General features: G+C 41.1%; 1 protein-coding gene across 13 annotated transcripts in view; it reads right to left on the reverse strand.

Annotated features, from left to right (window-relative positions):
- The window catches only part of KCNMA1 (potassium calcium-activated channel subfamily M alpha 1), a 524,126-nt gene that overhangs the window by 49,392 nt on the left and 459,608 nt on the right, over positions 1 to 15,126 (reverse strand). For all 13 annotated transcript variants that reach the window (XM_087963879.1, XM_087963877.1, XM_026678373.2 and 10 more), the window contains one exon: positions 10,821 to 11,013. In XM_087963879.1, the coding sequence (XP_087820005.1) occupies positions 10,821 to 11,013 (193 nt within the window). The remainder of the gene's footprint in view (positions 1 to 10,820; positions 11,014 to 15,126) is intronic.

Here is a 15,126-nt window from a genome sequence, read left to right on the forward strand (position 1 = left end):
ATTAAAGGTAGGTGCCTGAATTTTAAAAGGATTGTCATTTAAATTTTGAATAAAAATAACGTTATAATTCATGGGCAACACTGTATGCTTAGTAATTTCCCACATATAGCCATGTTCAGTCTTTTATTAGTTTTAACCAGAACGGGCTTGTCTCATATTAGAATTGCAGAAACTCTGAGCGTAGATATGAAAAGTATCTTTAACTAAACTTCAGCTATTTACATACAGAAATGTTGGTCTGTGATTGTAATAAAAATGGATTGATTCCATACAAGTTTATCTATTTTCAGGCTCTTAAATGCAGAGAAGTGGACCAAGGCAGCCATTAAATCCCAATTTTCTTAATGAGCGAGTAACTAACCCCTAGAGTAAGACACTTTTGAGTTTCCCTTAACTCCGAGTTTATAACTCATCATTACATCTCAAAAATGAACTTTGGTTACACAGTGAAGGCTCATTAGAAAGATATTCACGATGGAATCACTGTGGAGAAGCTAACATTCTTCATTAATGCACTTTACCATTTAATCATTGTTAGCTGAGATGATCATATATTCATGTAAATTTGTTCTGTGGTCAAAAATTGCATTGAATCAACTAAGGAAAACCTGCCCAAACCACCAACTAAATTCCCCCCACCAAACACCTGTCTGCAGACCTCAAACTGTGATATTTGGAGGAGAAAAAAATTGATAATGATGATAATGTATATATTTATGTAACCTGATTATATATAATAAGATCCTAATTCAACATTTAGCTTGAAATAATGAACATTTGATCTCCTTAACTCATGACAGAAATACCTGAGTATTGTTTTTTCATCCTTTCAACATTCCCCTAATAAAAGTAAAAATAAATAAATAAATAGATTACTAGAATCCATGTGGATATGAATCTGGGAAAAAAGAGGATTGTGGATTAGAATTTGCCTGTTTTCCAATCTGCACACAGACACTGATGGTAGAATAATATTATGTCGGCACAATAAGTTCTGTAACGTTCTTGCTATAATTAAAGAGACACAGATGTCTCTCCGTCATCTCTTCAAATAGACATGAAGGACACATTTCAAAATACATTTGGAGCTCAAGATGGCAGGCCAAGGGTCAACGAAAAGACAGATATTTCAAATAATAAGGTGGGCATGATGAGAATCTTTCCTTCCTTACTCTCGTAAAACACAACCCTTGGGAGCCTGATGTCGGGGACTTAGGAGAAAGAAGAACCACATAGAGATAATATAAGAACAACAATTTGCTAATATTTACCATCCCAAATTCTTGTGGGTCAAATTTCAGAATCCAACCACTTACTAAAGGCCTCTGTTCTACCCTAGCATCTCTAGGCACATGGGCACCACACACAAGGAAGGAGTACACCAAACTTTGGAAATCTGATTGTAGTTTGTGGGAATCATATTCTTCACACAACTCTTCACCACTATAGGAATATCCACCTTCCTGAAACAATGTCTCCCCGCACTTTCAAGAGGTAGCAGTAGAGTTTTGCACATGGAAACTTAGGGTACATGGCAGAATAGTGCATGGAAAGTATGTGCTGGGCGTTAACATCCAATGCTGATCACGTCACTTAACGATGGCAAGGAAGGTCATAAAAAGGGTTAAAACTCACTAAGCAAATGTCTCACTTAGCAACAGAAATGTGGGGCTCCGTTGTGGTTAGATTGAGGACTATCTGTACTGCTGGAGTTAAAGGCTGATACTATGGAGCAGGGGTATCAAACGCAATTCATTTGAGGGCCGCATCAAGGTTGTGTTGGGGTGTGTGGTCACTCGTGTCAGGGGCACCTCTGGTGGCCAAGTGCTAAGGCAGGACTTTCCTCCAATCCTCCCTTACTCCCATTATAATCTATCTTCCTTCCTTCCTTCCTTCCTTCCTTCCTTCCTTCCTTCCTTCCTTCCTTCCTTCCTTCCTTCCTTCCTTCCTTCCTTCCTTCTCTTCTCTTCTCTTCTCTTCTTTTTCCTTCCTCCTTCCTTCTCCTTTCTTCTTCCTTCTCCTCTTTCCTTCTTTTCCCTTCCTTGCTCTCTTCCCACCTTTCCTTTTTTTTCTTTGTCTTTCCTCTTTCCCTTTCTCCTTTCCTGTCGCGTCTTGCATGCTCAAATGCAAAAGGGGAAACATTTTTTTTTTTAATTTTAATTTGTTTAGATAGCCTTCTGCCAGTGAAAAGGGAGCTTGGGGTGGGGGACCGTGTGCAGACCCTCAAGCTCCATTTTTGCTGACAGAGGACTGCAGGAGGCCATTGTGGCTGAAAATGGTGCCCGGGCGGGGCCCCCCTGAGCCCCATTTTTGCTGGCAGAGGCACTGCAGACCGGTCCTTTGCTGTTTCCAGGGTAGCCCCACAGGCCAGATCTAAGCACCCTGAATCTGACCCACCGGCCTTGAGTTTGACACCCCTGCTAGATGGGAATTCCCCTTAGTACTGCCTTAGGAAAGCTAGTTTCTCTTGAGTCATCTATCTCCCCCTTATTTAATTCTCTTTATACACCAGACCTATTAGAAGAATTTTAAATGGAACTCGGAGCAGAATTACTGATGTGGCTGAAATATAATTCCTAGGGAAAACTCTCATAAGCTGAACTCATTCAGAAAGAACCATATCTGAACCATTGCACTGTGTGATTTGTCTTGCAACGTCTTGAGGAAAAAATATATTACACTGCAATTCTGTTTTTTTCCCCTTCCTCAGCCCACTTAAGAACCACGAGATGGCTTTTTACTCGATGAGCAACTTTCTAATGAAATTCATTGTTCTCATCATTTAGAATTCAAAGCAGCAGCTTAAATCATTAGCCGAGATCATTACATCATTGAGGGTGGGTATCTGAAGTTATCACCCCCAGCAAAGCGGCTACAAGGAACATAAATCTGACTAACCATAATTGTCTTTTATCTGCTCTGGTCCCCACTCAATGTCCATTGTAACAGGGGAAAATATTGTGTTTTCTGCAAAACCAAAAGGGCAAGAAATTCAAAATGGGGAAAAGGGACAGAATATTTATAACCATAACTGTTCCCTAACTTACTCCTTCATTCGTATTTGAATAATATATGGGAGAAGGTCCTAGGTTTTTCAATACATATTAACAGAAACTCAGCACAGATTTGACAATAAATAATAACATAAACTATGGACTGACTTCGCTTAATTAGATGGGATATCAACACAACTTCGATAACTGGCAAAAAAAAATAATCCAATGCATTTAAACCGGCCATGTGGCTATTGTTTTTAGGTGCAATCTTTTATACGTTGGGACAGTCCTTGTGGCTGAATCAGCATTCACTGCCCCTGACTGTAGACCTTGACTATAGCTGCAATGATTGTGACTTTTTCCCCACTGTCTCCAGGAAGCTGCTGCTGAAATCAATGAATGGCAAACCAACTTGGCTTTGTGATGCCTTCACAGATTGGTGAGAGGGACAAAGAGGTCGCGTGGAACATTTCAAACAAGTCTGCAAATCTCATTTTGTCAAGATGCCAAGATGGACCGATAAGGGACCTGTGCTCCTCATCACCAAAACCCCAAGGGACTCATTTTGGCATCACAAAAAGTGGACAGGAGGGAATTAATAGCAAAGCTTTCTGGGACAGAACCTCCATTATTGTTGGAAGGTTACCCAAAGCAAAATTCAGTGATGAATTCTTTTGAAGTTCCTCCATGAAATATCTGAGGAATATTTGGGGAGGACCAAATTATACTAACAGCAAGATTTCCTCCTCCTCCTCCTCCTCCTCCTCCTCCTCCTCCTCCTCCTCCTCCTCCCTCTTCCTCTTCTCCTTCTCTTCCTCTCCACTTCTCCTCCTCCTCTTCTCCTCTTCCTCTTCTCCTCCTCCTCCTTCTTTTCTCTTCCTCCCTCATGTCTCCTCCTCTTCCTCCTCCTCCTCCCTCTCCTTTTCCATTAACCAAATGACAATGATGTCCATTCCTCATTACGCATAAAATCAGATGGGGTATTTTTTTTAAAAAAGATATTAGGATGTGAAAGTCATCCCCATCCTTTTTCACATGCATGTGGCACTCTAGCAGGCCATTCTAGACTTCCTAATCCTAATCAACAACACTACTGAAGTGCTAACTCTGAGGATCTGATGTCAGTAACAGATGGAAGATCAGCTGAACTAGGATTTCAGCAGCTAAAATCAGAGCTGCCTTCCGCTTTGAATCTCCATTTTTCTTTCCACATGGGGTAGGAGGGATGGCAGAGAGGGAAAGTTGTCTTCTTCCAATGGAAAGACACTGTGGTCTTCTGAAAGCTTTGTAGCTACAAGGAGAACTTATGGAATGATGAACCGAGGAGTGATTTGTGTTCCTGAAAGTGAAAAACCAGTTTACCTCCAAATCTTATGATCTGTGCCATCATCAAACCTGCTCAGTGTGAACAGAGAGGCATGGCACCCATTTGGGAACCATGGTCAAGCTCTTTGTGGAAGCAACCTGTCTACTTTTCTTTTTCTTTTTTAATCCATTAAAATGATGCCACTGTGGGAATTGCTGACCTGTCACATCATCCTAGGTCTGTTCCCGTGCAATTGGCGTCTTTCCAGCCCATCCTTAAGTCTTTTTTCCGAATTATTTCAACTAGAGTACTTCCAGGAGTCCAGTTGGAGTGCACACAAAAGCCGTCTCTGCGGTAAATCCAGCTGCCATGCAAGTTCAAAACATTTGGGTCAGGTTTTGCACCTGAATTAGATGATTTAAAATGTTTTTTTCCCAGGATGAATAATGCACCGACTATTAAACAAAAAGGAAGTGACAGCTGCTCTCTCCAGATAAATGCATTGAGCAAGGTGCAGTATAGTGAGCTCTTTGCCAGACCAGCAGAAATAGCATCTCTTCCTTTATAGATACAGGAAGTTATGGCCATTGTAGATCCTGCTTATTAAGGACAGATGGGAGGGGGAGGCCTCTACACAGTCTTCCCCATCCCAATTGATATTGATGTTCTACAGAAGTTTGGACAGGAGAGCTTTCTGCTCAACTTTCCACTTAAAATCATCCCTCTCCAAATACAGGAAGTCGCTGACTCACGAGAACAATTGAGCCCCAAATATTCTGTTGTTAAGTGAGACATCTGTTAAGTGACTTTTGCCTCCCTTTATGACCTCAGTGGCTCAGTGGCTAAGATGCTGAGCTCGTAGATCAGAAAGGTTGGCAGTTCGGCGGTTCGAATCCCTAGCGCCGCATAACAGAGTGAGCTCCCATTCCTTGTCCCAGCTTCTACCAAACTAGCAGTTCAAAAGCACGTAAAAAATGCAAGTAGAAAAATAGGGACCCCTTTGATGGGAAGGTAACAGCGTTCCATGTGCCTTCAGTGTTGAGTCATGCTGGCCACATGACCATGGAGACGTCTTTGGACAGCGCTGACTCTTTGGCTTTCTAACAGAGATGAGCACTGCCCCCTAGAGCCAGAAACAACGTCTTGCCACAATTGTTACGTCAATTACTGCAGTTGATAAGTTAGTAACCCAGTTGTGAGTTGAACCTGGCTTCCCTCTTGACTTCACTTGTCAGAAGGTCGCAAAGGGGACACAGCAACGTGACCTTGGGAGGCAGCAATGGTCATAAGTATGAACTGGTTGCCAAGCATCCAAATTTTGATCACAGGAGCATGGGGATGGTGCAAAGGTCGTAACTGTGAAAAACGGTTGCAACGGTCCCATTTTTCAGTGCCTTTGTACCTTTGAATGGTCACTAAATGAACTGTTGGAAGTCAAGAACTACCTGTCCATCTCACTCAAAAGACAACTTCCAGTCCAAATTGTTAGGTGTTCCTTCTCGGATAGAATTGCTGCTGACAATGTGAGCATGGTATTTTAGGTGCTTCCAGAAAGTCTATTCTTTCGTGAAAGCACCAATAAAAGATCAGAAGTAATTCGTACATAAGTTGTCATGGTAATAGTAGTACTTTTAATTGCTAAGCGGCCCACAGCTCAGTGGTTTGAAAGCTAAACGCAAACAGGGGTGGGCTTCAAATTTTTTTAGCAAAGGGTCGTCTGCCTAGTTGCTGGATGGGCATGGCTATGGTGGGTGTGGCCTAGTTGACCTCCTTCACCATGGCGGTGTGTGTGTGTGTGTGTGTTTGCCCTCCCCAGACTGCGGAGGCCCATTCCCAGCCTTCCCGAACTTCTAGGAGTCCCGTTTTTTCGTCGTCCCTGAGCGTCTGTGTGCGCCCTGCACTTACCTGCATCCAAAACAGGCCACGTGGGGTTCTTGGGAGGGGCGGGGTGGGGTGGGTGGGGCCAGCCAGGAGTGGGATTTGGGGGTTCCCCAAACTGCACAGAATCTTAGCTAGGGGGTCTCCTGAACCTCTGCAAAACCCCAGCAGCCCATCCCTGAATTCAAAGCACCTGAGGGAAGATTGATCCATCACCAAGCAAAGTGGAGGGGATCAATTGGACCCACAGAACATAGAAACATAGGGCTGGAAGGAACCTTAGAGGTCTTCTAGTCCAACTCCCTACTCAAGGCAGGAGACCTTATACCATCTTAGTCAAAGAGTTTGTCCAGTCTGTTCTTGAAAACCTCCAGTGATGAATGTCCCAAAGGTGCTTTTTCAGGAGGCAACTGGACTTCCTTGGTTTTTTTTTCCGAAGACGTTTCACTTTTCATCCGAGAAGCTTCTTCAGATCTGACAGAATGGTGGAGAATGGAAGGATTTATACTCATTGAAGACAGCTGGTCATTTGCATCCTTTTAGAGAGTCCTTGGGGCCACTTGGAGGTTTATCTGTGTCCTCAGGGTTACCTGATTGGTGCTCCTGATTCCTGCAATTTTTTCCTCTGGAAATCCATTCCTACTCCCATACCATTCAAAGGGTGTTCATCCCAAATTGCATAGCTAAAAGTCTGTAGAGATTCTCAGTCATCCAGGTCTATACAGACCTCCATTGATAAAGTACCCACAACTCCAGGAAGTAAGCTATTCCACTGAGTAACTGTTCTCACTGTCACAAAATTTCTCCTTACTTCTAAATTGGATCTCTCTTTAATGACCTACCTTCCAACCATTCCTTCTTGTCTTGCCTCTGAATAAGGTTGATCCTCTCTTCTCTGTGACACCCTCTCAAGTATTGGAAGACAGTTATCATGACCCCCCAATCCTTCTCTTCAATAAGGAAGACGTACCTAGGTCCCTCAACCATTTGTCATACAATTTAGCATCCAGATCCTTTACCACTTTGGTTGCTCTTCTCTCCACACTTCCCCAGGGTCTCAGCATCCTTTTTGTATCATGATGACCAGAACTGGATGCAGTATTCCACATGTGTCATATAAAGCAGTATTATCATATTATTATTATGCCATGATCTTGATGTTATCCCTCTGTTGATGAAACCTAGCGTTGTGTTGGCATTTTTGGCAGCTGCAGCCCAGTACCGGCTCATGCCTAAGTGTTAGTCCATTAGACACCCAGTCCCTTTCACCAACCCAATAAGTGTGGTCCATTATGATGAACAGTAAGAGCTTAAGATTTTGGTTTGCTCCTGGGGAGGAAAGCTAGGGCAATAAAAATTAAATTAAATTAAAGCACCAGGGCTATGTGTTGTTTTAATTTTGTTCATATGTTGCCAACTGAAGTCTAATCTCTGTAATTTATTATTAATGAATCATTACAATATATAATAATACAGAATATATTATTAATATGTTTGGCAATATATTAATATTATGTATTATAATTACTCATAAATTAGCAAACAATGTATTCCATCATACATATTTTACTATATGCATTGTAAATAATATGCATAATAAACCACTCTTCACTGCTGAAGTCAAACTGCAAAGTTATCCATTGCAAATTAATAATAAGAAAAATAAACCCAGTAAAATGTAAGGTGAAACAAACATTAAAAACAAAAACAAATGGGGAAAAATAGATAAAATGGGACATTAGCCACAGATTAATTCTGTCCCTTGTGTGAGGAATATAAACCCATAACTTATTGGTTACACAACAGTTAAATGTTTGCACCATTGGCTTCCTAATGGCCATGCTGTAGTTACCGCACAAAAGCTGGCTAAATCCATGTTTCAGAGAGCATGTCAAATAAAATGAGGTAGACTTTTCAGCAGGCCAGCTGGAACAAGTTGGCAACAAAATTATAAATAACTTCCCCTATGTATTTTTCTGAATTTGATCAATGGCTCAGACACCATCCTTTTCAACAGAATAAGGAAGAAGGTTTAAGCCAGCCCAAACCTGGCTAGAGGTAGATCCAAGGTGACTTTAGCATCTTGATTTCATTTGAAATCAAAGCAGCCATTCTGGAACGTGTTCAGACAACCAATATTTGTTGGGACAAGCTGGCAAGGTTGGAACCACTGCAATGTATCCTGATTCCATTGCGATACTTGCTGGTGACTTTCAATACCAAAGTGTGTCCAAGTGACCAAATTTTATTCTCCCATTCAAATGGGGAATCTCCTGCAGCTAATAGCTTGAATTGCACCCAACCCCATAAAAGTCAAAAATTAAGAGGATTTATTATGGGGGCTGGTGGTTGATGCCAATGCTTTCAGATTCTTAAGAGGAATGCATATTTGGGTGTTGGGGTGGGGCTAGTGTCATTGAGTATGCTGCTTTCAACTTAATTTGCAGAGGTTTTTATCTTTACAACAAGCACTCCACAATTATTGTGAAAAGAGCTGACTAACTCCCGAGACATTTAGAAATGTTATCTTTGTAATTGTGCATTAAGATACACATTATTCCTCTTCGCTTCTGTACAGAAATGGAGTGAATGAATGAATTGATGAATGAATGAATGAATGAAATGGTTTAGGGTTTGGAGAAGACCCTAAGGTCCGTTCTATTCTATTCTATTCTATTCTATTCTATTCTATTCTATTCTATTCTATTCTATTCTATTCTATTCTATTCTATTCTACATTCCATTATTCTGTTCTTTTCTATCCTATGCTATCCTACTCTACTCTACTCTACCCTACTCTACTCTACTCTGCATTCTATTCTATTCCATTCCATTCCATTCTCTGTTCCATTCCATTATGAACAAATACCTCTCCGTCAAAATCATACTTCTTACTCACTACAAAAACAGACAGCTAAGTTGCTCAGAGTTGGCTCTAGATGAGATAGACTTCAATCGATGAATCAATTAATCAATCAAAGAATATTTGGAAGCAGCTGATAAGCACCTCCTTATTTCACTGAAGTATAAGAAGAGGACGGAGATATAATTACAATCAGATTTGCAAGATTCTGCTGTTATAGCCAATCTCAACCGATGTAGTTTCAGCCCTCCTGTAGAATTTGTTTTCTTAGTCTGGCCCACATGGTGAGGTTGCTATTTACTGACAATAACTGGACAGGCACGTGTCCTGCTTGAGCAGGGGGCAGGACTATAAGACCTCCAAGGTCCCTTCCAGCTCTATTCTGGTTGACTGATACCTCTTCTCTCTCCCTCATCTTTTCTGGAATGTGCTCCCTTTTTCCTAAGAAATTGCTGCTTTACTGTAGACCAGAGGTCTCCAAACTTGTCAACTTTAAGACTTGTGGACTTCAACTCCCAGAATTCCTCAGCCAGCCAGCTGGGGAATTCTGGGAATTGAAGTCCACAAGTCGCAAAGTTGACAAGTTTGGAGATCCCTGTTGTTAGACCATCACATCATCTTCTCTTCTGTAGGGACCATCCAACACAGAATACAAATTCCATATCCTATAAAATTTGAAATGTAGTCAGTTTGACTAACTTGGGTAGACCAGAACAGAATCAATGGCTCTGTCTCTATTGAAAGACTGTAGAGTTATCTGGAGTATAGTTCGATGCTAATAGAGAACCATTAAATGGCAAGACATCTCTCCCCCATCATATAATCTTAGCTTTTGCTGTCATATATCACATGTTTTAAATAAGGAGGTGAACTTTTTAAAAAAAAACAACAACAACCCACTATCACTATTTATTTTCATTTTCATCAACTATCAGATTTTTAATGGTAGATTTTTGAATGAAAGCAATTGAACGGAATTATGAAGGATAATTGAATGGAAGGGAAGTGGATGATTGCTTTTGTTACTTAAAATGCAGTATCCGGGCATTTATTATGGCATATATATTTCTATTGATTTGTCTGTTTCTATGTTGCAAGATTAAGAGCAGGATGGTCTGTTTATCTGACCTTTAAATATATTGTTATCTGCTTTGCGCTCTTGGGAAACACAATCAAAAGAAAGGAACAGCCAACAACAACAAAAAAATACACAGTCAGAAAGAGGTGCTCTTAGGCGCTGAGCTTTTGAAACTGGAGGGAGGTCGACCACCACTGTAAGGATTTTTGTGCAGAGGTTAAACAGATCTTCACAAAATCCTCCCCTTATTATTATTTTCACTATTCTCTGGCCTCAGAGGTGTTGCTTTGGCATCACATGCCATTCCGTTGATATAATCTTGCAGACAAAGCCAAGATGCTGGTCAAACACACTTCCAATCATCCTCCTTTGCATCCAGCATGAAACGACGTGACCTCTGGCAATGCAAAGCATAACCGAACAACTTTATCGTTACACACAGCGAGACTTCTATGGACGGAGCAAGGAGTGTGATTCTCTCCCCAATCGACCTCGGGTTTTCTGGCGCCCAGATTAGCTTTTTGTTCCCCCCACCCCGCGTGTGCTACACCAAAGCCCCCTCTTCCCAATCAGCAGGTTTAACCATCAAGCAAGCGGAGGGAAGCTCCCTTTTGAATTACTGAGTGAGAGATATTCTTCCTGCCATTTCCTGTCCCCTTAAGGCACCATGGAGGAGAAGTCTTATAGGGCAGTCCTTACCTTGGGAATTAGCCTGCAAGACCCCAATGCTGTCATCAAACTGCATAGATTTGATGTTGAGTGACGCCAAGATGCATTCCTTGTCCTGCAGTGAAGTGTCATCAATATTATTCTGATTGGCTGACAGGATGACGCACATGTCACAGAGGTTGATGTTGACAGCTCTTAAATCAGCTCGGCTTAATGGTGTACCCTTCAGCAGAGAAAGGGGGGAGGAAGGGGAGAGAGAGAGAGAGAAAAGAGGAAGGGAATGAAAGAAAAAAAATTAAACAGCAGGAAGGAGCTTTGGGAGATGATTTAACAAGTATCCCCCACTTTTTGTGTAATGCTCTGACATTAAGAGGGTCTAACTGTGTGCCAGGGAAGAGAAGGAACATGCTGATCGGAAAGGGTGGCTGGCGCTGATGGCAGCATTTTAGTCTTTAAGACTCAATACTCAGTCAAGCGATGGGTAACAAACGAGGAGCGGGGATGATGGGAAACTTCCGGGCATCGTGCCTGCCGCTTACAACCCCCTCTCGAGTTCTGTGCATCTCCTGGAGCAGCAAATGTCCTTCTGAGCAGACCGAGGGGGCATGTTCAGATACTCACTTCCAGAAATGCTGGACTTGTGCCAGTGATATGGAAAAGAACGAATCCCTTATAGAACCAAACTAACACTATCTACCTGCGGTATCAGTCTGACTATCTATCTATCTATCTATCTATCTATCTATCTATCTATCTATCTATCTATCTATCTATCTATCTATCTATCTATCTATCCTATCATCTGCCTTACTGCCTATCTAGCTATCTACCTACCTACCCATCCATCCATCCACCCATCAATCCATCCATCCATCTACCTACTTACCTACCTACCTAACCATCCACATTCTCATGTGAAAGGTTCAGGTTGACTACTTCTATCTATCTGTCTGACTGTCTGTCTATAATATCTCTCTCTCTCTCTCTCTCTCTCTCTCTCTCTCTCTCTCTCTCTCTCTCTCTGTTTGTCTATATATATATATATATATATATATATATATATATATATATATATATATATATATATATATGTATGTATGTATGTATATATATCTATATATCTGTCTGTCTGTCTGTCTGTCTATCTGTCTGTCTGTCTGTCTGTCTGTCTGTCTATCTAATCCTATCATCTGCCTGCCTGCCTGCCTGCCACCCTGCCTGCCTGCCTGACCTGCCTGCCTGCCTGCCTGCTCTATCTATCTATCTATCTATCTATCTATCTATCTATCTATCTATCTATCTATCTATCTATCTATCTATCTATCTATCTATCTACCTACCTACCTACCTACCTACCTACCCATACATCCATCCATCTACCTACCTACCTACCTACCTACTTACCTAACACACCACATCACATCATGTGAAAAGTTCAGGTTGACTACTATCTATCTATCTGTCTGTCTGTCTGTCTGTCTGTTCTATCATCTCTCTCTCTCTCTCTCTCTGTCTCTATCTATCTATCTATCTATCTATCTATCTATCTATCTATCTATCTATCTATCTATCCATCATCTGCCTGACTGCCTATCTATCTATCTACCTACCTACCCACCCACCCACATCCTTGTGTGAAAGGTTCAGGTTGACTACTTTATTATGTTCTACCTACACTACAGGAATCTCCCCAGATTGCGTGCCTTCCTTTGACAAATGATAACATGTCATGGAACTTAGGAAGGGTCAGGCTTAAGTCTCCTGCAGCTACGCAAGGATTCAAGTTCCCCACCTGATTCCTCCTCCTTGTACTTTCCCCTCTCTCCCCCCTCCCCCTCTCCCTTCCTCTTTCCATCCATCTCTCCATCCATGCATAAAAAGAAAGATCCCGAAAAACATTTCCTGTAACAAGTTTTACCTTTTTCTAAACAATCCCACCATGACATTTGCTTCAACAAAGTTAGAGCTTCTTTAGTACAGAAATGGACACTATATTAATAAGCACCAATGTACACTGGGGTTTTTTTGTAGCAAAATTACTAATTGGACCATGTAGCAAAACATGATGATGTCCTTCTTGGTGTTTATATGCGTTGGGAAATGTTTATAATGCACACCTCGAATTAGTGGATAATTTAAACATTACATACAGGATGACTTTCTCCAGGCCAGAGACTGGTGTGTAAATATGGTATGGATGACAATGTGAGCTACGAAGAACACAGCCCAGGCCTATTGATGTGACAGAGAGAGGGAGCGGGAGGGAGAGAGAAAAAGAGAGAGAGGGAGAGAGGGAGAGAGATGGAGGGACAGCTAATTTGTGATGGTGATCTCCCATTTTGCATCCCTCAATTGTATGACAAGTGGGATGAACAAGAGGATTGCTTCAGCTTCAAAGACTGTATGAAGCAAGACTAGCCAAATATTTAATGATGGATTTCAATTTGGATTCTATTTGTTTTGGTTTATCCTTTATTCTGCTTGTTTTTTGTAAGTAGCCCTTTTAGGGTGAAGAAAAAAACCCAACCAACCTAGTATTCAAATAAAATATTTAATGGCCCCCTGCTAGTGATTTTCTTCCTGGCCTCGTGTGAAAGGCAACTTATTATGAAATTTGCGTTCTCATGAGCACCGAGGTATAAATCGTGAGGAATTGGGGGCTCTTCAATGCTGTGATAAAGAATTTATCACATTTAGTGATAAAGACATTCATCTCCTTTCATCCTGTATCCCCTTAAGAAAGAGGTGATAACTCTCAATTGGTGCATTGGGTAGAAGAAAGCCAGCAGACCAGATCTTTTCACAGATCTGGGCACACCCAAAGAGATCGGGTAGATAGACAAACAATACAAAATGTTTTCAAAGGTTTCATAGGCATAAATAATGCCACGACTAATAATTGCCCTGCTGTCAAGTGAAATCATAACATCAAAACCGGCTGTAATCAAGGCATTCAGGCAAGTGTTCAATGAGCAAGATTGCTAATGTGTCTGATAGGCGCTGAAATTCATCCTTGACAAGGGACGGAGAACACCAGCAAATTTCCTCTAATAAGGTCTCCCAGGGCTTGGTTTTCATAGCTACAACAAACAGGGAAAGGCCAAGTCCTCAGGCTTATAACGAGTCAAGAACAAAACAGTGAAACCCAAGATCAAAGGAAAGAAGAGGAAAAGGAAGGAAAGGAAAAGAAAGGAAAGGAAAGGAAAGGAAAGGAAAGGAAAGGAAGGGAAAGGAAAGGAAGGAGAAGGGAAGGAAAGGAAGGGAAGGGAAGGGAAACCTGTAAAGTCATGGAATCAATTATTAACCAATCCATTATCTTCCACTTAGAGACAAACAACCTACTCTCTAATAAACAATTTGGTTTCAGAAAAAAAACTATCCTGCAATCTGCAACTCTTACACTGCAAAAACATAATGACTACACAACTCGATCAGGGCAATCTACATAGACTTCTGTAAAGCCTTTGATTCAGTGGTACACAACAAACTACTCCTAAAACTAAAATCTTATGGTATCTCTGGACACCTGCATAACTGGATAGAAGCATTCCTGTCAAACAGATAACAAATGGTCAAAATTGGGAGCGTCCTATCAAATTCTGTACCTGTCAACAGTGATGTCCCCCAAGGCAGTGTTCTAGGACCAACTCTCTTCACACTCTACATAAATGACCTCTGTGATCATGTTAAGAGCAACTGCATTCTCTTCGCTGACAATGTAAAGCTATTCAACACCACAGACAATACTGCTACCCTTCAAAAACACCTCCACTATGTATCAGAATGGTCAAACAAATGGCAACTTCAAATTTCAACAAATAAATGCTCTGCCCTACATATTGACAAAATAATAATAATCAGAAAATAAAATACAGGCTGAATAGTCAAGACCTTGTTGATGATCCAAGCTCTGTAAAGGACCTTGGAATACTCATCTCTAATGATCTAAGTGCTAGAGCCCAATGTAACTACATAGCCAAAAAGGCATTAAGAGTTGTTAACCTAATCTTATGTAGCTTTTTCTCTGGTAATATTACACTACTAACTAGAGCATACAAAACATTTGCTAGACCAATACTCGAATACAGCTCATCAGTCTGGAACCCACATTATGTATCTGATATTAACACAGTTGAGAAAGTCCAGAAATATTTCACAATAAGAGTTCTCCACTCCTCTACTCGTTGCAGAATACCTTATGCCACCAGACTTGAAATTCTAGACCTAGAAAACCTAGAACTACACCGCCTTCGGTCTGATCTAAGTATAGTATATAAAATCATACATTGCAATGTTCTACCTGTCAATGAATACTTCAGCTTCAACCATAACAATA

This window comes from Notechis scutatus, chromosome 4, assembly GCF_049901735.1.
Source record: "Notechis scutatus isolate UNSWTSFEM ecotype Mainland chromosome 4, rNotScu1.2, whole genome shotgun sequence".
Taxonomy (NCBI): domain Eukaryota; kingdom Metazoa; phylum Chordata; class Lepidosauria; order Squamata; family Elapidae; genus Notechis; species Notechis scutatus.